The sequence below is a fragment of the Macrobrachium nipponense genome, chromosome 7, assembly GCF_015104395.2.
Source record: "Macrobrachium nipponense isolate FS-2020 chromosome 7, ASM1510439v2, whole genome shotgun sequence".
Lineage (NCBI taxonomy): Eukaryota > Metazoa > Arthropoda > Malacostraca > Decapoda > Palaemonidae > Macrobrachium > Macrobrachium nipponense.
Genome location: NC_061109.1, coordinates 87135179 through 87157461, shown reverse-complemented (window position 1 = coordinate 87157461; position 22283 = coordinate 87135179). Strand labels below are relative to the sequence as shown.

Below are 22283 nucleotides of genomic sequence, written 5' to 3'. Positions count from 1 at the left end.
GTGGGAGCGGCGATCCTTCCCCGAGGTGCATTGTGCTGACGATAATCAGCGCCGTACCTTCGGCAAAGTTCCTCTGGATATCGGAAGTCACAGCCATCTTGCAGAGTGGACCGTTAAGCCCTTCGAACAGAGCATATTCCGAGAAACCTTCCTCCTAAGAAGGGGAACAGCGACAGCCCTCTCGGTCTCCCCATTCAACTGCTCCATACGTTTTGGAGGTCAAGAACCGAGCCTGGCACGTAGGGCGTCGTGGTGTGGGAATCATGAGCGGGCCACCCCTCACGATCACCCTTCAATACCTCGACTCCTCCCGTGGTAACCCGAGGAGGTTGAAGGTACGGGAGAGCAGACCTGACGCTCCCTCGTCGCTCGCTGGCAGAACCAGGCAGGCTTTGGAGGGACGCAGCCGATGGTCAACCCGCCGGTGGACGATCGAGCTGCAGGCATGGTCGAACCGTCTCGCTGTGGAGAACGGCTGGATGGAGCACAGCGGCCCCGATCTCGACGATGTTCAGAAGAGCTGGTGCTGGTTGCCGTTCCCGATCAGCTCTCTGTAGAGAGCGCGGTCAGGCGACCTGCAGGCTCCACTGCCGCCAGTGAGACGGTGCTTGTCCTCACGCAGTCACGTCGCTGGTTCCAGCCGTGGCTAGCACCGTGCGAACGGGAGGACACCTCTTCCCAGCCTCAGCCCGTGGTCGGTCGTGGACCGTCACGTCCCGGGTAGCCAAGCTGTTAACCGCGAGAGTGAGAGCTGGTCTGGGTGAGAGTCGCATGAGCGGCTATGTCACCAGTCTTCGCCCGTGCCGTGAAACCTGACCTGAGCGGACTCAGAGGTTCTGGTTCCTGGCTGCACGGTCGCTGTAGGCACCGTACACTCGGTACTCCCCGCGAACGAGCGGCCGAGACAGGACCCTGATGCAGTGCAGAAACCCACTGACACCAGGGCGAGGAAGTAATGTGTTAGCCGGTACCCCTCGGTCCCCGTAGTCTCTGCCTTGCGGAGAAGAGACGGGCCCCGTCCCGAAGGAGCAGGAGACCAGCGGAAGGAAACCTACCGTCCCACCGAGTGAGACGGGTCCGAGAAGCTCCCGAGGGAGACTTTTAGGACAGGGAGGAGGCGCCTTCTCTTCCTCGGCTTGTTTAAAGCCTTCTAGAAGTCGAAGGGGAAGAGGCGGGCGGAACGACGACGATGAAGAAGATGAAGACGACGACCACGACACTTCCTCCTCTCTTCGTCAGCTCCTTCAGGACAGACGTAAGATTCTGCTATCAGGGCGGACCGGGGTGTGTAAGCCGAAGCACCAGGCCCGCGACGCACCGTACGACAGACCAAAAGTCTGGGGTAGTACCACCACGAACAGGGGGCGACATCAGCAGGATGGGCATCCGGACAGCAGGCAAACGGCCCAGCACATCTCGGTAGGACAGCCAGCGCGAGCAACGGCAGAGAACAGCCAGCGCAGCAACGGCAGGGCCAGCCAGCGCAGCGCAAGCATGGTACAGTCAGCCCAGAACTCACGCGCCCAGGTCGGCAGCAAGCACGGAAACCACAGGAAGGGGAAGCGAGCCAGCCAGCAACATCATAGGTACGGCGGCAGGTCCAGGGGCGGCAGGTTCTAGGGCAGCGGAAAGTGTGGTCGCTGCAAGAGACGTGGGCAACCACGAGCGCGGCGGCACGCCCCCCTCTCGGCACGGCGAACGGCTTCACAGCGGCTGGTAGGCAAAGACTGTTACTCACGTTGAGGCGGAGTACACCAGGTGAGGAGGGAGTCGTCACCTGGTTGCGTGGTCACCACTCCATGGGCGTCTTCAGGGCGTGACCGCAGAGTAGGGCCCAGAATAGAACGCAGCCCCTGAACACCAGCCCGCTCTGCAATTGGAAAGACGACCATACCCACCAAGGTCCACCCTCGTGCAGTAGCACCTGCGGAAATAATAGTAGTAGCGATTAATGGGGGGGAAATCCCTCGTGCGGGGGTTTGATCCCTCCGAAGAGTGGAAGACTAATACAATTGACATCGGGCACCGAGCGCCCCCCCCGCGCTCGACGGATCGGCGAGCACAGGAGAAGAACGACGATAACCTCCCCCCCCCAAGGGGAAGGGTCATCTGTGGGAAAACTGAGCGGGGGGGGCTCTTACCCACCCCCGCCCCGCCACGGTCCCATGTACCCAACAACAAAATAAGAGCACTAGAGCAATCGTGCCATCGGAACGAATACAAGGCATAAGGATCATATTCCGGACTGAGCGGAACGAACCAAATAAAATCGATGCAATCAATAATAAGGAACAAATGAAAGCATCTGCAAAAAGATCACTGCACAATGAATAAGGGCTCGGATCGAGCGCATATTTGCGCCCTCGGTAGCCGAGCGCAAGGGTGAAAAGGTTTCATTCCTTATTTATGGATCAAGGTTTCTGGAAACCTTGATCCATAATGAATGATGCAATCAACAAATTATATGAAAATGAAAAGGACTACTGCGGCTATGCGAGTTCACTTCATACACAATAAAAGGGGAAGGAATCAATTACCGTTAATAGCGGAACATGATCCCAGTCACAAGTGCAATCTCAATAAAAAATGAAAATGAACAAAAAGAAACTGCACTGCGATTTTTTTTTCCCAGACAACTTTTCATTCAAATAATTAAAAAGGGGGAAGGTCAATCTACGGGCAAGCTCGGAAACTGATCCAAAAGGAGTATTGCTACATAAAAAATAATATAGGAAAAAGAAAAGAATACTGTACTTGCGATTCACTTTCATACGAATAATTTCCGTGTCCGAGCGCATCCGTTCGAACGGGCATACAGGTCAAAAAAAATTATAAATGAAAAGAGCACTTACTTACGATTTCATTACACATTTCTCCAACACAATATACGGCCGGACGCGAGCGCTCCCGCCCTGCGGCACCGCGCATACACAATACGAGGATCATTCTGGGAAAATGAATGCAGCAATTACGCCCTTCAGCTCCCGCACTCGATAATAGGAGGCAGTTGGAACCAAGATCCTTTAATCACAATTGAATTCAATGAAATGATTGTTACTTACAAATTCAGTTTTCACTAGATACATAGAAAAAGAAAAACCCACAATCATGCCGAAAGCAAACGCGATTGAAGCGGGCAGAGAGCGATGATACACGTCCACACGCCCAGCAGGGCCGAAAGCAAAAGTGATTGTTTACCTACCAGTCGCGCGCGCGCGGCCTGTCGCGCAAGCAGTAACTACCCGAACCCCTTGTTCGAAAGCTTAGACCTATCCAGCTGCCGATAGCTACCTTCCTATTGTAAAAGGGCCGAAGGTTGTATGCTGTGTCGGGAACAAAATTTTTTCTATCTGGCATATCTTACGTTATATGCAGAAACACTAACACTCTCCTCATTCTGTCTTTGTCTTGGAAGGAGAGTTTTAAACTACTGTCGTCTCCATTTCATGTCTCTGCTGACCGCAGCACGTAGCCGACATCGGTCGACGCCACCTCTCTTTGTTCAGACAGTCAGCCAGTTGGCTGTGATGTATCTACCCAGACACCTTCCGTAATTTCAGCACATTCTTAGCATGTCTCGCAGACCAGCTATGCAATTCTCAAATCTCTGATCTTCAACATTCTTGTAGGAAGAAGAGCGTCAATGGCGGCTTTATTGTCAACCGAAACATTTATTTTCATGCTCCTACATCCAGAAATTTCGCACAGAATTCTAGCCAGGTATACTGCAGTCTCTGCACATTCAAAAAGCGCCATTGTTTCATACTGATAGGGTGGACTTGACACTCCTTCGAATTTTTCTTGTTTCCAGGAAGACTGAGGACATCTATCCATATCCGTATTCCCGTAAGAAAAATCACGAATCCTCCTTGTGAGTCCATTTCCTTTTAAGTTGGCAAAGAGGCATCCGGAAAAACATCGAGGTGACACTCTTCAAGTTTCCTCATCCTTGGCATATACAATTAACATTATCAGTCTTTTACTTCTCTCTATGACTTTGTTGAGTTCGCATAAAATTCTTGACAACGGTTGCATGCTATGTACCCACTTAACTCACACACGTCAAATGAATATGTCAGGTCTTGGTGTGAGTAAGCAATCCAGCTAACTGTCCAATCATAGCTTATTACTCTGATTCTCAGATCGACAGCTCTGCAGACTTCACCGCAGCCCGTTGTCTACTCACAGGTACTGTTTCAAGGGCAGTGCATACTGAAAACTGGTCAAGGAGCTATGCTGCCATTCTTGTTTGGTTCAACATTTATTTGCAACGTACTTGAAGGCCTTAGTCTCTGAAGCTCCCTATGTGTGAAGTCTCTCTCAACTGAATCAATCAATTGTCGCTCAAAACTTGGTGTTCCTGCCCACAAATCATCAACATGAATGTCACCACTCCTTCAGCTTTTGCCGGCACATAACCAAAAAGCGCCGGAACCAAGTTGTACACACTTTAGCTCCCAGATTTAGCAGCAGATTTTTAAAACACTCAAATACCACTGGGCGAAGGGCATAACACAAGCCGTGTAACACAGTTCTTCTTTAAACTGCAACAGCTTACCCTCATCAAACTCTGGTGGGGGACGCAGCGTGTTACAATTCTTTCAATATTGTCACCCTGCAGGTATGCTGCTTTTATATCCCATGGCTGTGCAGTCCCAGTGACGTGTAGCGGCAGTGACAAAAGCCAACACACCGCCTCCTTGGAGCACGTAGAGAGAATCTTTTTCAAATCTGTGCTTCCTTCTCAAAAACCTCTCGCAACAAACGAGCTTTCACCATGGTTTTCCCCTTTTATTTTTCAGTAATAACCCATCGAACTGATAGTGCAGCTTCGTCCAAACATCATTCACCTCTTTCATAGACATCTTATCCTTCCAGTTCCGAATTTCTGTTTCCCTGGGCACTCAAGACTTGATCAAATTATAGAACCATCATCTATCTTTCTTCAAACTATTGCCCGAGAGATACGTCCATATAGTCCCACTTGAAATTATAACAGTTCTTGTAGTATTGCAGTAGCTTATACCGGCCTCGACTAGACAATTTTACAGACCTGAATTCCCAACTGAAAAAGCCTTGATGTATCCTTTGATGATGCTCGGTCGCTTACTCATATGTTTCACCTCTCTGCAGGTTCAGATACATACACCACATCCATATCCTCGATCTCCACTCTGTGGGTGTACTTATTCACCGACTCTTCATCCTCAGAGTCTTCCTCACACAACTCATGGTTGGAGCAAAAGCGACGCTTGTTTTCTTTCCTCTTGCACTGTCTCTGGCGCAAACTACATATATCTTTCACTATTGGGGACTGATTAGCGGGAGGACGCGCTAACCACACTCGTGTACTCTTACGTAAAACACCACCATGTGGCATGGCACAAAAACTTGCTCCCATCTATTGCCAATAACGATACCCGGGCCATGCCATCAGGGCGGTCATTTCTTTATAAAAAAACTCATCACCTTTTCGAGTTTCATTGACATCACTTGAACGTATGTTGTTGTCGCAAAGCTCTCCTCAAACTTCACTTGATTCTGATTGATGACTCCTGTCTAGCCAAGTGTAGTGCATTTAAATTGTCTCTCACAATTTCTGATGTACAAATTATAAAGCTGGTGGGTTAGCGTGTACACACTGGGTAAATCAGATTGTGACCGAAACAAGCTGGTTGGTGTGCGAACCCTGATGTGATGGATACGCATGTCTTGCAGATATTGCCATGCAAAGCCCATTCCAAGCTACATCTTTACTGTCAGCCATGATTTTACTGACAGGGTCGCAAACTCACAGCTTCTGTCGCTCGCACACTCCATGGCTCCATGGACTCTCGGCAGAGGTGTTCATCACCTTGAATGTATTAAATGTTTCTCCTAGCACCCTCATATCATCATTATTGATTCCCAGCCATTGTCTGTTAGAATTTTTTGCGGTGCACCAAAAAACTAATCCACTTTTATAAAACAATCACTTCACAATGTTGTTCCACACTGGTGTCACTGGTGACTGTGGCAGCACCAGTACCTGGTGCAGGTTCTATGATCACCAACAAATATCTTTCCCCAAATCTTTAAACCATTGCAATAGCTTCATTAAACTTACTTGCCATGGGGATGCACACAAAAGGGCGTGAGTCTGGCCTTCTTTAGCTTGGTGAACACTTCCCACTCAAGTTTAACTCTTTTCAAATGGCTTTCTAATTTCCAAATTATAAGCCAGCATCTTCACAAGTTTAATTAACCTTTAGTGGCAGGAGGACAAACTGCTTGTGAGTTTCAAAGCAGTCTTTTCTCACATCGCTTCCCCCACAGCGTGGCCAGCGCTCTGTTTGGGCAACACTGTCCTAGTTCAGGATTGACACCGGCCTTAAATAGTGACCCGATGACGAGGTCTTAAAATCAATAATTTTTTTTTTTTTTCCCACCCCCACACACAATTTACCATGGATCGTTCCAAAGTTTATGATTAATTTTAGCCTTCTTCATTGAGGGTTTACTCAACAACAGTGGTATGTTACAACTCACCAGTCTGTAGTCCCCAGGTAGCACTGATTCTCGCCAATAGAGCAAGGAAACGACAACACCGTTTGATGGAAGACAACAGTATACCACTGCAAACGTTGAAGGGATGAGGATTCATTTTCCACAATCTTTTTTTTACGGGGGGGTTTCATAATCACTTAAACCAAAACAAAAATTACTCAAACAGTAACTCCACACACCGTAGTTTGAGCAACCTGAGGTACAATAAGCACAGCCCTGGCATCCATTTCCCAATGCTTGTTAAGTTTTCCTTCCTTATTCGCCATTTCCTGTGTACCCCAACAAAAGGGACAGGTGAACACGTTCAATGTTCGTTTCTGAAAGAGTTTTTTTCACGTTTTTCGTTGCCTTCGGGAACCTCCGGAAATTTTCGTACGCATTCTGGACAGTAACGGCCCAATGGAAATCGTGAATCACTATTACCACACCTTGACACCTTGCCTCGGACCAATTGGATTTTGTTTCTCTGCTGAGTGTCTCTTGCTGAATGTCGCCGACCATCCTCTACGGCCTCTTCACTGCCACACCCTACCAGTTGTCTGGCTCTTCATCGCTGGTTACCCCGAAAAACATACAGAGCACTCTCTGGTGTTTCTGCACTGCCACCCCCTCGTCCTCAGTCATGACAGATGGCTCACACCCTAATTATCTCAGTCACTGGTTTTGTAATCATGCACACCCTACTATCTTTTTTCTCGTGTGCCCGAACATGATATTGTCAGATACAATAAAGTTTTATGCATAGTTACCTGACAGATATATACTTAGCATATAGACTCCGTGGTCCCCGAACAGAAATTCAAATTTCGCGGCACACGTTACAGGGTAGGTCAGGTGATCTACCGACCTGCCGGGTGGCAGGACTAAGGAAAAATTCACGTTTTCTAATCAGATTCTTTCTACTTCCACCTGTCTCCTGCTGGGGAGGCTGGGGGTGGGCCATAATCGTATATATCTGTAGGTACGTATGTATAAAAAACTTTTTATTGTATCAGACATATCATTTTATACATTCACTCCCTGCCAGATATATACTTAGCTGATAGCCCCCCCCCCCCCACCCATTGGTGGTGGGTAAAGAGACAGCAAAACTACTGAAATAGACAGGTAAACAAACTATGTTGTAGGATTTAATAAACCTTGGTTCTACTGATTTAGGCGGAAGACTTCGTGGCTATGCCCAGGAGTCTGCTTCGCTCAAGAGCCTCAAGCGAAGATATTGATCTATGGCTAAGAGTTCTTGTGGGTCTGCCAATGGGGTCTTATCCAACTTACTCGGCCAGAGGCCTAAAGGCCTTTTGTCATTGGGTTGCTATTCCATACATGACAATACACCTGTTCAAGGAGCCCACAAACACCGATCCGATCACCATGATCCTAACATCAAGTCTAGTCTAAAGATTGCAGGAGTTATCCCAAACCCCGAACAAACAAACCAATATCTCGAAACATAAATCAAGTTACACTTTTAACAAAAAAAAAAAAAAATTGTACCCCCTACTAGACATAGATACCCTGGTCCATACCAGCAAGACAACCAGCCGCCGTGCGGAAATCAGCACACTTGTAGTAGGAAAACCAAAGCACATATTCTGACAAGAGGGTTTATGACATTAAGATAAAGATTTTAGGATCAGTCTTGTCCAAGTCCACAGTACTGTATCTGCTGACACAAATGGGACTGAGAGAGAAGCATTTCTCATTTAGGTCACCCTTACATCCCTCAGGTAGGAGATGCAAAAACTGAATTGCATCTCCAATATGTAGTTCTATGAAGTTCCTTCAGAGGACATTCTTTGGAAACGCTCAGCGACGTTCCTACCGCCTTACTTCATGAGTTTTAACTCTTAGAAGTCCGAAGGATTTCATCCGGGCAACTGTGCGCCTCAGTGTATTACGCTTCTTCACAAAGAAGGCTAAGGCGGTTTTTAGACTATGAGGTCTTTTGGGGTTTCTTCCTCAAGCACACCAAAGCCCCTGTTGACAAAGCCCCATCTGATTCTTTTTCCCAAATAAAATTTAAGAGCCTAACCGGCAGAGGGGGGGGGGGGACAAAGACCTCTCTATCTCTCTACCTACCAGGTTAGATAGCCTGTTTTACCTCAAAGCTCCGGGCCAAGGTTTGATGTGTTTCATTTTTCGCCATGAAATAATGTCTGAACGAACAGATAGCGAATCTCTTAAACCCCACTTAGAGTCCAGAGCGTGCAATTCGCTGTTCCTCTTGGCCGCGCGAGGGGACAATAGGAATAAAACATTTCCTAGTAATGTCCCGGAAGGAGGCCAAGATGTAGAGATTCGAATTTGTCCGAGCCAAGGAATTTCAGGACCACGTCAGATTCCAGCTAGGTGTTCTCAGGAAATAAGTCCTTGATTTCGAAGTCTCGAAAGACCGAACCAAAATCGTGGAGATCCTTATTTCTGCAATCTCCAAGCCCTCGATTCCGGAATACTGATGACAGCATACCCTGTATCCCTGTGGTAGACACAGGAAAGTTGCGATTCCTCTATAGAAAAAGGAGGGAAATCGGCAATTGTCGGTTACAGAAGGTACTGGAGGAGGGGACAGCTTCTTCGTCCTACACCATTATCCTAAAGATTCCCAATTCGATTGGTATACTCGTCTCGTGAAGATCTGAGGGCTCTAGCGATAGCGCCTTGCAGCTTTGCGAGAAAAATCCCCTCGCTCGACGAGTCTTTCGAATCGTCGAAAGGCAGTCAGAGCGAAGGGGACCGGGGAGGGAGGTTTGGTGAAACCTCTCGAAGTGGGGGTTTCTGAGTCAGATTGTCTGCATGGCAACGGACCTGGGAAGCCACTATCCACTCCAGTACCTCGTGAAAACCATTCTTGGGATGGCCAAAATGGGGCTAGAGGGTCAACCTCGTCCCCTTTGAAGCCACGAATTTCCTTGAGTACTTCCCACAGGATCTGAAATGGGGAAAGGCGAAGGCGTCTAGCCCGACCAATCTAGGAGAAAACGCGTCGATTGCAAAGCTCTTAGGATCTTTGCTAACGAAACAAAAATCTCTACCCTTTTGGAGAGGAAACGTAGCAAAAATAGGTCGATGTGAGGCCTCCCCCCAGGGACCACAGGCTTCGACACACGTCTGCGTTGTAGAGTCCATCTGTGGGAAAGACCGATTCCTCACTGCTAGCTGGTCTGCTTCTCACATGTCGTATCCCTTGTACAAATCTTGTGTAGGAGAGTTATACTCTTCCCTCTGTCAGGTTAACAGGCTCTCTCGTTAGCAGATAGAGGGAGAACGAATGAGTCCCTCCTGGTTTGCGGATGTAAGCAAGAGCCGTGGTGTTGTCCGAGGTTTATCTGAACCACCCCGCGCCGCTGACTACATTCCTCGAAGAATCTTAAGGCAAGGTGTATGGCCACTAGCCCTTGTAATTGATATGCAAGAACCTGTTCCTTTGTCAGGTGCCCGACATCCTCCCTTGCTCCTAGCGTTGCAGTCCCCATCCCGACTCTGAAGCGTCGGAAAATAACACTTGGTTGGGGTTCTGAAGGGCAAGGGTAACGGCCTTCGTCTTTTTTAAGAGACTGATCCACCACTGTAGGTGATTCTCACCCATGTGGAATCGGGAAAAGAGTCTGAGAGTTGCCCCGTACTTCCAACTCCATACCTTTCAGGAAAAACTGACGAAGGGCGAAGGTGAAGCCTCCCTAGAGTGAAAGAACTCTATAGCGAGGACAGAGTCCCTAACAGGCTCAACTATTGCCCTCGCCTTTTGAACTGTGTTCTCTTATTAAGAGTTCGAGATCCTTGACCAAGCCTCGAGGATTCTCTCTTGCGAAGGAAATACCCTGCGAAGGAAATACCCGAAAACCCCGAGAATCCATCTGAATCCCCAGATAAACCAGGTTCTGGCTGGGGATCAGTTGCGACTTCTCGAGGTTTACGAGTAATCCCAGAGACTGTATCATATTTCGTGTTATCATCAGGTCCTCCAAACACTGGCTCTCCGACTTGGCCCTGATCAGCCAGTCGTCTAAGTCGAGGGAGATGTTGATTCCCTCTAGATGAAGCCATTTTGCTACATTCGCCATCAGGTTGGTGAAGACCTGAGGAGCTGTAGACAGGCCGAAACACAGAGCCCTGAATTGAAAAATCTTGCCCCCTATCATGAACCGAAGATATTTCTTCGACAAGTGGTGAATGGGGACGTGGAAATACGCGTCTTGTAAGTCCAGCGAGACCATCCAATCTCCTGGACGTAGGGCTGACATCACCGAGGAGGACGTTTCCATTCGGAACTTCTTCTTTTGTACAAATCGGTTCAGCGCGCTTACGTCCAGTACCGGTCTCCACCCCCCCGTGGCCTTTGGCACTAGGAAAAGGCGATTGTAAAATCCCGAGGAGAGTGGATCCTGTACTAGTTCGATGGCCTCCTTTTCCCACATTTGATCCACCATTTGAAGGAGCGTATCTTTCATTATAGGGTCTCTGTATCTTGCTGACAGTTCCCGAGGAGTAGAGGTTAGGGGAGGATGACGTCTTCGAAGGGGATGATGTATCCCTTCTTTAGAACCGAAACCGACCAAGAGTCGGCTCCTCTCCGCTCTCAGGCTCCTGCGAAGTTCAGGAGTCTGGCGCCTACTGGTGTTTGGAGGATTTGCAAGTCATTTTCCTTTCTTGAAGGGCCTGAAGGAAGACCTTCCTCTCTTATCAGAGCTCTTCTTTCTGGAGGGGGGACGAGCCGTTGCACCTCCACACAAGGGCTGTTGAGGAGGACGAGAGTCCTTCTTAATCGTTGAAACTACAGGGCGACTCTTCTTCGTTGTCTGCACAAGGAGGTCTTGTGTCGCCTTCTCAGTTAGTGAGCGAGATATATCTTTCACCAACTGAGAAGGAAACAGATGATCGGACAAAGTGGCGAACAATAACGCGGTTCTCTGACTAGGAGAAACAGCCTTAGACAAAAGGGATCCATACACCGATCTCTTCTTTAGCAAACCTGCTCCAAACAGGGAAGAAACCTCTCCCGAACCGTCTTGTACTGCCTTGTCCATACATGCCAGGACGCTATGAAGAACTTCTGGGTTATTAAGAAATTCCGAGTCCTGAGACTTCTTAGCAAGTACTCCGAGAGACCAGTCTAGGAAATTGAACACTTCTAAGACGATGAATAGTCCTTTAAGAAGGTGGTTCAACTCAAAATGCTCCATGTCGATCTGGCCGACCCTAAAGAGTGCCGTCTGGAGGCATCAACCAGATTCGAGAAGTCTGCGTCTGCTGATGCAGGGAGAGAAAGACCCATAGCTTCTCCTGTCCCGTACCAAATACCTCTCCTTCCAAGGAGTTTGGAAGGAGGCATGCAGAACACTGTTTTGCCCAACTCTTTCTTCGTGCCCATCCATGAATCTAGAGACTGGAGGGCCTTCTTCATAGAAATTGCTGGTTTCATCTTAAGGAAAGCAGAGGACTTTACTGCCGTAGTGCTCGAGAAGAGCGAACGAGGCGAAGGAGGAGCGGCTGGACTAAGAGAGTCTCCATACTCTTGAAGTAATAAGGAGGCTAAAGTCTTATAGTTAGACAGTCCCTCATTTGTAGGGAGCTCGTCTTCTGACACCTCTTCTAAAACTCGATCGGAAGAGGGAGAACATTCCCGTTTGGAGGATGAGTCTTTCCAAGACCTCCTTCAATCCGAAGGAGAGGTGCTTCTGTCTGGGGAAGAGCCACCAAATTCGGACACGAGTCTAGTCGAATCTTGCCTCATGGTTGATTTCCGACTCCTGACTCCTGGCTCCTGACTCCTGACTCCTGACTCCTGCCTCCTGACTCCTGCCTCCTGCCTCCTGACTCCTGCCTCCTGCCTCCTGACTCCTGCCTCCTGCTCCTGACTCCTGACTCCTGACTCCTGCCTTGACTCCTCACTCCTGGCTCCTGGCTCCTGCCTCCTGCCTGGGTGACTCCTCACTCCTGGCTGGCGCCACACGCCTGTTGGGCTCCTCACACCTGGTTGGAGTCGTGCGCTTGGTTGACTCCTCACTCCTGTTAGGAGTCACGCGTTTAGTTGACTCCCGTCTGATTGACTCCTCACCCCTGGAAGGTGCCACGCGCCTGAACGACTCTTCACTCCTAGCAGGAGCCTTGCGTTTGGTTGGCTCCTCGCTCTTGTTAGGAGCCTCACTCCTGGCGACAGGGACCTCCATACGTCTAGAGGACCTCTTGATGGGAAGGGAAGTATCTTTCCTTCGAGGAGGTTCCTTTGAAAGCACTCCCACTAACGACGATATCTGCTCTTGCATAGAGAGGAGGATTCTCTTAGTAGCCTCCTCTTTCTCCTCTTCGGGAGGGGGAGAAGGAGGAGGGGAGGTGTCTATGGGCTCCTCGTCAACTACGGGTGACAATATGGCTCTCTTTGATCTCTTTAACATCCGAAGGAGACTCCTCAGGGAAGCGTTCCGGGCTCGAGTCAAGAGTCGGCGCCTTCCAACTCCTCTTCAATGGTCGCGAGCGATCAGAATCCCTCCAACTGCGTCAAGGAGACGAAGATCCCGACGACGAGAAACACTCACGCAGGACGCTTTTGCAATAGCGATCCCTGGCAGTCTGGGGTGTCACAGAGCCTGCCGAAGGGACACCTGATCGGTGGGGAATCTCCACAACCTCCTTACGGTTTTTGACATTCCTTCTCCTCTGGGCATGGGAGCTTGGAAGAGGTCTAGACCTGGGAGCATTGTGGAGCCGACCAGATGCCCCCTCCACTACACTGGGGACACTCATATCACTGTCCAATGTACAATCACTAGCACCTTGCAGAGCAGCCATTTTGTTTTCCATGATTTTGAAAGCTGCTATTAGATCCGCAAGTTCTTTTGCCGAATCTGCAGGATCTGCAATAGGTGAAGAGGCTGAAAAGGAAGGAGAAGTGGCAATTCTTACAAGAGGGGAAGAAGTTCCCAAACTAGGAACTAACTCATTAGATCTAGAACCACTCATACTTCTAGAGGAAGCTTTCCTCACTCTCTCTCTCTCTAACTTCTTCAAATAAGTAGTTAGATTCTTCCACTCTCTCTCACTCAAATTCTCACATTCCTTACAAGTATTAGTAAAAGAACATTCATACTCTCTGCAACCTTTACATACGGTGTGAGGATCTACTGAAGCTTTCGGCAACCTCACCTTACAGCCTACATTCACACAATATCTCATCACCATTCCGGCGTCAGACATTCTAAGAAAATTCCAAAGCAAGTCCACAAAAACAGTCCACAAAAGCGTATGCCAATCCAACAATCCAGATACGTCACCAAAAGTCGGTCAAGAAGATCAATTGTCGATGAAAAAAGAAAATCCAGTCAAGAGGAACTAAAAACAATGTTGATGGTCCGGGCGACAGAAGAAATCTGATTAGAAAACGGGAATGGTTCCTAGTCCTGCCACCCAGGGCAGGGCGGTAGATCACCTGACCTACCTGTAGCGTGTGCCGCGAAATTTGAATTTCTGTCGGGGACGACGGAGTCTATAGCTAAGTATATATCTGGCAGGGAAGTTGAATGTATAAAAACACTGTTTAACGTAGATTTCATATTATCATACGATACCTCTGCAATTGCTGACATCACTAGTTGCTGCTCACTGTCACTTAAACCACATGATGCAAGAAGCATAAACGCTGTTACGGGATCAGGTAGTTCCATTTCTTGTTTCTTGAACTTAAAGTATGTGTGCTCAAACTCAGAAACGAACTTCCTTATTTTCGTATTCTCTGATCTTCTGAGATTATACAACTCTTGAAAGGCCGTAAACTGCCGACGCCCTTTTCAGCAAGAAACAAACTGTCAAGTTTTTCGATGATAGTTTTCACACCATTTTCTTTTTTTAGATCGTTTGTCTCCAGTTCCGAGGTTGCCATTCTGGTGCGCCCTTCCAAGGACAGGTGTATAGCTAGTGCTTGTTTGCTCTTCGGCAGTTCGGTCAGTTCACACCATATGTCTATGTCCTTTTTCCAGCTTTCATATGCGCTTTCATCACTGAACTTAGGTGGCCACTTGCTTGACGCCATTATGATCTCTCAACCACGCTCTGCTACCAGTGTTAAATGCAAAAAGCTATCCAGCTGAATGTTACTCACTCGCTGTTCATAGTAGACTGCCGCAGGTCCAATCATTCACGGCCGACATTCCTTGTGATAACGTCATAGCATGCCACGTGTACGTACCACGTGATACATGCGCACAGATTGTATAACAGATATACATATACAAAATTATTTTTATATCTGCATATCTTACGTTATATGCAGAAACACTAACACTACAGTCGTTGTATTAAAGTAATGGAACACTTGCCAAGCAAGTAGTATCAATTTCACCAAGATTTACTGATAATCATCTTGCAAATTCACCCAAACTAAAGCACATTGTGTTTTGGTGATATTAGTGAATAAAATCTTCCAATAATAAGTAATAACAGGCACACTGTTGTCTTGAAGATTTCAAAAGGTAAACACATGGCCACCTTTCAGAGGACAAACAGAGAGGATGACAGCCTTTGGCTGGTCACACAGGGGGAATTATAATAACAGGGAGAGTCACGGCACTTCACTATAATGGCATCTATTCAAGACTTAGCTTCATTGAGAAGTCATGTCATTCATTCATTTAAAAACTAACACTCATGATGATTCTGAAGGTCTTTCTATTACTATTTCTAAGTGGGGTCCTCCATGCGAAAGGACACTTTCCAGGTCTTTTGCAAATTTCAGTAAAGCTTCATTCTCTACATGCAGTGTCAACAGTCCTACTCTTTTATCCAAGATGGAGTTTACATACTGCATATTTTTACAGGTTTATGGATGAATCACCTCGATGGCTTATAGTGATAGGTCGTCACAAGGAAGCTTTAAAAGTCTTGCAGAAGGCTGCTCGCTGGAACAAAGTCGAGCTACCAGAAGAGAGAAAGCTGTTGGTTATGATGAAAGAAATTCATGAACAAGTAAGTAACACAGAACAAACTGCTCACAGTGGGTAAAAAGCAACACTTAAAATTTTTGCCTTCCAAAAAAATGACAATTTGTCGAAAATTGCATTTTTCCTAACTATACAAACCTGAGGTCCTTTAACAATAGGAAGGTAACTAGCGGCAGCTGGGACGGTCGTAAGCTTCGAACAAGGGAGACGGTAGTTAACTGCTTGTCCGATCGTGCGCGCGCGGCGCCCGAGAGGTGAAGAATCACTTTTGCTTTAGGCCCATGCAAAAAAGTTGCAGAGTGAGGGGTGGCATGAAGGTGGACTATATGTAAAGGACCTCAGGTTTGTATAGTTAGGAAAAATGCAATTTTCGACAAATTGTCATTTGTTCCGATACGTAATACACCCAAACCCTCGTCCTTTAACAATAGGAAGACTCACTTCTTGGTGGGAGGAATCTGAGTCTTTTTGGTGAACAGACTGGTGTTCGTCCAACCCTGGAGTGCCTCCCTGGTCGTAAGAGCAAGGGAGGGATCCAAACCTCTGTCCGATTGATCGGGGTGTGCACCGCAGGATCAATGGTCAGACCTCTGGGCCAAGTACTAAGAGAGAGGCAAGCGTATCTCTTCGTACCAGCAAGCAAGAACTTGTTCCTGTTTGCAAGAGACAATCATAAAATGATGGGTTTGTCTCAAATTGGCATCCACTTCCTCCCCCTTGTTGGAGGAAGTGGTGGATATTTACTCCTATCCCTAATGAAAGGGATAGGATGGTGCTCTATTGAGTAGCTCACCTGCATCTCGTCCTTACCCAGCAGGGTGACGACCGTGTCCTCTACCCAGTGTTAGAGGGAAGAAAAGATGAGAGGAGCCAGTCACACTCTCATTCCTCATCCATTCTTACGGTCACACCAGGACTCGATGCTGTTCAGCCTGCGAGGGTCTGGGTTAACTACACAACGTGTTGAACAACCACCACGGTTCCCAAGGAAAAAGATCCAAGGGGACTGTGGGCAATATCCCGAGGTAGAAAGGAGGTGCATGCGGTCCGGTTGGACCAGGCGCCTGCCTTCATTACCTGCGCCACGGAGAAGTTCTTGCGGAACGCGAGAGAATGATGAAGAGGCGTCCACACTCATCCTGGTGTCGAGTTTCTCACACAGCTCCGTCGCGCCTTCACCGGACAAAGCAGCATAGCCTTCGTATCGGAGGCGGTGAAGTCCATTAGGGAGGGTATTGTGAAGGACTCGAACCAATCGTCAGTTACCGAAGGGTTCTGAGTCTTCGCTACGAAGATCGGTACGAAATCGAGCGTCACAAATCCCCATCCCTTTGTGCTTGACTTCTCAAGAGAAGTCATGCAGTTACCTAAGACGAAAAGAAGGGGATAGTCATATGACCTATCCCTCTTCCCGACTTTGGTTATGTACAGTACTCATACTGACAAGCTATTAAGACGAAGTAATGATTGCTCTGGAACAACCGAACTAAGTCCACAGCATAGTTCGTAACTGACTCGGGCGCTCTGACAGCTGCCAACTGACTGGTTCGGAATCAGTAGAGGCAAGTGTCCAAGCATCCGGGTAAGTCACGTGACCTTCGCCCTTTAAAGAGTTATGCTGAGAGACCAAACAAATAAAATATTTGTTAGTCACGACCGATGCCGGACGGCGCGGCGATGATTCTCTTAATGCATAAGCTCAAAAGGCGAAAGTCAATTGCCTTCAAAAGACCGAGGTCCCTGATGGCAAGAAAATCTCATAGACGTTGAATCTCAGCTTAAGGAGAAACAACACTATGTGACGTTGAAGACGAAGGTAGGCAATGAATGCAACCTACGTCTTCCAGCTGAATCGAGAGAAGGAATCTCAAGATTCTAAACCTGTGCTTACAAATGACTGAAAACGCTAACCGACATTTCATTGCTGTCCGGTGTGCAATGAAAGCGGGGCGTTCTTCAGTAATGAAACACAGGGGAGTGCCGCCTGAAGAACTGCTTCTCATGGGCTGAACGTTTGGAAGTAGAGCTGGCAGGTGTGGGAGTAGGCGATGTCTTTCAATACATCTGCTAATCCGGGGTGAACAATGAACAATTGCACACCTCCGAATACAAGATATTTTGAGGACAAACTCAGATTCTGCAAAAATCATTCGCATTATCGATATACGATGCAGCAAGAGACTATTACAGAATTCTGTTACCGTGCGGTAAACAGAAAGATGAGAGTCGAATAGATATCTCTGTTTAAAATTCTCGCAATACCGAAGACGATGAATACTAGCGTCACAGCAGTAGATGGTCATTCATGTATGCGAGAATCCCCATTAATCAGAGACTTAAGTCCGTGATTGTTGGGCAGAGATACGGTTGGTATTCAATCAAAGCAGGTGAGAAAAGACATAACCAACCGTCCATCTCAAAGCGGCAGCTGGTACTGAAATGCCTCGGGCAATTCAATACGCAGTAGCTGTCGCTGACTCGTCATCCTGAGTTGCCCAAGTAATCCTTTCACGAAGGAATGTGTTCGGCTAGAACCACCGAGCATAAAAAGATATGCTCGAGCAATTATATTTATGCGAAAACGAATTTCGGTAAATATAAAAGCTTAAATGGTGTTGTTGTTGTGACAACACCATAAGTATATAAAATTGAAACTGGAAACTCCTGGGAGGTTGCAGGCAACCCGAGTTGCAGTTCAATTAGAATACTTTTCGTCTAAGTCGCAATCCGATAGAATACCAGGATATGCGCCTACCCCTCGGACCATTCAACTGCTTAGCAGAAATCATGTCGCGAGGTTAATATACGTAGTATATTTGTAGGATTCTGAACAACGATCTCCATCCTAAATTCTTTCCTTCAAGAAAACAAAACAAAATAAGGATTGGAGATCGACCACCTTCGGTCTCTATCAAAGAGAGTGAAGAAGTCTTCCTCGAAGGAAAGCTTCAATGGTGAACAGAATACTAAGACGATAGTTCAAGCCAAACTGGATATTCCCATTGTCCGTTCTTCTCTATTCCAGGTTGGTCGCCTACTGTGAGATAGTCTTCTTTCAGCAGCAGTCTCTTCCTAATGCTAGAAATTCCAGGAATTCGAGCATAGGCGAGGTTCCCGATTATCGTGTAACATATCGGGGATTCCCGTCTCGTCCACTTTGGACCGTGGTCTCGCCTAAGTGTTTGGAGATCGTAAGAACTCTAACACTCTGAATGCGCTAGAAATTCCGTAGAAATTCTAAGCAGTCTGCGAAACCCCACCGAATTCGTCAAACGATATCGGCTGGTGGTCCTCTCGATTCCCGTAGAAATCGAGAATGGGGCAGGATCCCTCCTCAACGACCGGGGCTTACGTCAGGTAGGACCCGAAGGTCCCTCCCCCCGGTAAGACGCAGTCCCCCAACGTGGAATCCTACAGAGAAATCTCTGTAGGATCCCCTCCCCTTTCCCTCGTAGCCGTAAGGAGAGAGGGAATGGGGGAGGAATTGGATACTCGCTCGCCTTCCCAGTGGAACTAGCAGTTGGAGAAGAGTAGGAGCAGGGCGATGGCCTCAGAGTCTGGGAAAACGTATCGTCAGGAGAAAACGTTTTCCCGAGGAGGGTTACGAACTCTCACTGTAGGTAAGGGTCTGCCGCCACTGTGAACGTCGTCTGGGTGGGGCTGATCGACACCTGACATGAGAGAGCCGATACCGTCCTCCGACTCATTCCAGTCCTCGTCGAGGTCGAAACCTCTCAGGAGGACCGAAAGAAGGAGTATTTAAATACGGTGTCCAAAGACACGTAGAAACTCGCTGTCGCAGTAGAGGAGGTGGAAGTAGCTTGATCGACCGGCCAGAACTGAGAGAGCCTTCTTGTCCGGAGACGAGAGACTCTGGTTCAAGACAGAATCGGCAAAAGCTCCGATCGCGGCAAACCCACCGTCGGTTTGGGTTCCCTCTCGGGCCCCAAAACGACTCGAGCAGAGACATGGGCTCTGCTGGTGGGAGCGGCGATCCTTCCCCCAGGTCGTTGTGCTGACGAATCAGTGCAATAACCTGGGCAAAGTTACTCTGAATCTCGGAAGTTACAGCGTCTTGAGGAGTAGGACCATTCAGTCCCTCCAACAAGAGCAGCTCCCAGGACCCTCCTCCTTCAGAAGAAGGACCAGCAACAGATCCCTGACGGTTGCCTCCATCACTTGCGCGTACGTCCTGGTTGGTCCTAAGACCATACCTGGCACGTGCGGCGTCGTGACGGGATCGTGAGCGGCGCATCTCTCACGATCACTCCTATATACCTCGCTCTTCCTGGCGTATGCCGAGGAAGATGAAGGTATCGGAGAGACAGAACTGACGCTACCCCCCCCCCCCCCCCCTGACGGTCGCCTCCAATCACTTGCGCTTACGTCCTGGTTGGTCCTAAGACCATACGTGGCACGTGCGGCATCGTGAAGGGATCGTGAGCGGCGCACCTCTCACGATCACTCCTAGCTACCTCGCTCTTCCCGGTGTAGCCCGAGGAAGTTGAAGGTAGTGGAGAGACAGACCTGACGCTCCCCCCGCTCGCTGGCAGGACCAGCGTACGTGGGGGGCTGCAGCCGATCACCAACCCGCGGTGGGGATCGATCTGCAGGCCTGGCCGTGCCGCTCACCTGTGGCGAGCGGCTCGACTGAGCACGTCGACCCCGGTCCCGTGCGTCAGACGAGCTGCTGCTGGTCACCGTATCCGCCCGGTCCCTGTGGGAGCGGCGGTCAGGTGACCTGCAGAGCTCACTTTCGCGGTGAGACCCGGTGAGCGTCCTCGCGGCACGTTCCAATCAAACCGCTGGTACCAGCCGAGGCTGGTTCCGTTCGGTCGAGGGGACCTGGGGGACCTCTTCCCAGCCTCAACCCGTGGCCGGTCAGAGACCGTCACGTCCACCACCCGAGGTACCGGTCTGGTCGCTACGAGAGCGGCCGCTGGCCTGGCGAGAGTCACCTGAGCGGCTCTCGACAGTCTTCTGCTCCGTGCCTCGGTCATGACGCTGAGCGAACTCAGGCGTCTTAACTTTGGCTGCACGGTCACCCGAAGGAGACCGTACACTCGGAACTTCTCGCGGACGAGAAACCGAGCCGGTACCTGGCTTAGCAGCAGAGCTGCCAAGACCAGGCGAGGGGTGTACCAGCGGTAGCCAGCACACCCTTGTTGGTCCCCGTCTTCTTCTTCTTCTCAGAAGGGGAGACGGGCCCCGTTCCCGAAGGAACAGGAGGACCAGCAGAAGAACCCCCCCGTCACACCGGAGTGTGACGAGCCCTTCGAAGGAGTCTTCTTAGGGGGAATATAACAAAACCCGGTTACCAGCTGGTCGCTGCGAGAGCGGCCGCTGGCCTGGCGAGAGTCACCTGAGCGGTTCTCGCCAGCCTTCTGCTCCGTGCCGTGGTCTTGGCGCCGAGCGAACTCTGGCGCCGAAACTTTGGCTGCACGGTCTCCCGAGGGAGAGCATACACTCCCGCGAACGAGAGACCGAGCCGGAACCTGGCGTAGCGGCATCGCCGCTAGCACCAGGCGAGGAAGTACCAGAGGTAACCGATACTCCTCTGGTCCCCGTCTATCTCTTCCTTACGGAAGGGGAGACGGGCCCCGCTCCCGAAGGAGCAGGAGGACCAGCAGAAGGACCCCCCGTCCCACCGAGGTGGGACGGGCCCTTAGAAGTTCCCGAAGGAGACTTCTTAGGGGGGGGAGGCAGCCTTCTTCTTCTTCGGCTTATGGGCCTTAGAAGTCGAAGGGGTAAGAGGCAGCAACAGACGAAGACGAAGATGACACCTTTCCTCTTCTTCGTCAGCTCACGCAGGACAGTCGTCAGGTCCTCCATCCAGGCCAGAGTCGGGCCTATTGCCGAAGCAACACGGCCCGACTGCACCTGTCCGGAAGGACCTGGGACTGGGGAAGACACACCATGGGCAGGACCAGCATGGACAGGCGCAGGAACCAGGAGCGACAGGAACAGCAACCAGCTCAGGAGCGGCAGGAACAGCGGCAGCGGTAAACACAGAAGGGACAGCCAAGCCAGTAGCGGGAACCACATCAGCGACAGGTACGGCAGGCCCAGCCATCGCCTCGTAGAATCATCGGCAGCCAGCGGGAACCTGGTACTGGCGGCCGGTCCAGGGCGAGCTGCTGGAACAGCGGAAGTCTGGGGTAGGCAACACGAAGAAAACACAGGCGGCGGCGGCATACCCCTCCTCGGTACGGCGGCGACCGGCCCTAGAAGCGGCAGACGGCGTCACCGACACAGCATGGGGAGTGTAGACCAGCGGGGGGAAGCAGCATAAGCGGCCGTGAAGGTTGTAGTGGAGACCACTCCAAGGTCACTGCCCCAGACCTCGCTAGACGCTGCAGCAGATCGTGGATGCTAGGCACGCCCTGCAGCCGCAGTGGCCCATACCTGTCCAAGGTCGTCTCCCACGGATGTAGCACTGCGGTAGCACAGACAGATTAGTAAGAGGGGTTCCCTCACGCACGGGGGGGGAGAACATGCCCCACCCCGAAACGGAAGGAAGACCCCAAAAACAAACTACGAGGAAGCTGATGCGGGGGGGCAGGAAAGAAGACGAAGAATCGGATACCAAGGGAGTCGCGGGAGAGCTTTCCGACGACTTCCTGGCAGACCTTCGCTTCCCCTACCCCGCACAGCAGTGAAAAGTAATATGAAAATGAAACAGAATACTGCACTTGCGATTCACTTCATAGAACTTAAAGGGGGAAAGATCAATTCCCGGGTAAGAGCGGAAACTTGATCCATATAATATGATGTATCATAAAATATATATGAAAATGAACAATACTG

The 22283-nt window shown here is 49.5% G+C and overlaps 1 protein-coding gene across 2 annotated transcripts in view; it reads left to right on the top strand.

Annotated features, from left to right (window-relative positions):
- Positions 1-22283, top strand: part of LOC135217451 (organic cation transporter protein-like) — a 57810-nt gene that overhangs the window by 31673 nt on the left and 3854 nt on the right. For both annotated transcript variants that reach the window (XM_064253323.1, XM_064253322.1), the window contains exon 8: positions 15354-15501. In XM_064253323.1, the coding sequence (XP_064109393.1) occupies positions 15354-15501 (148 nt within the window). The remainder of the gene's footprint in view (positions 1-15353; positions 15502-22283) is intronic.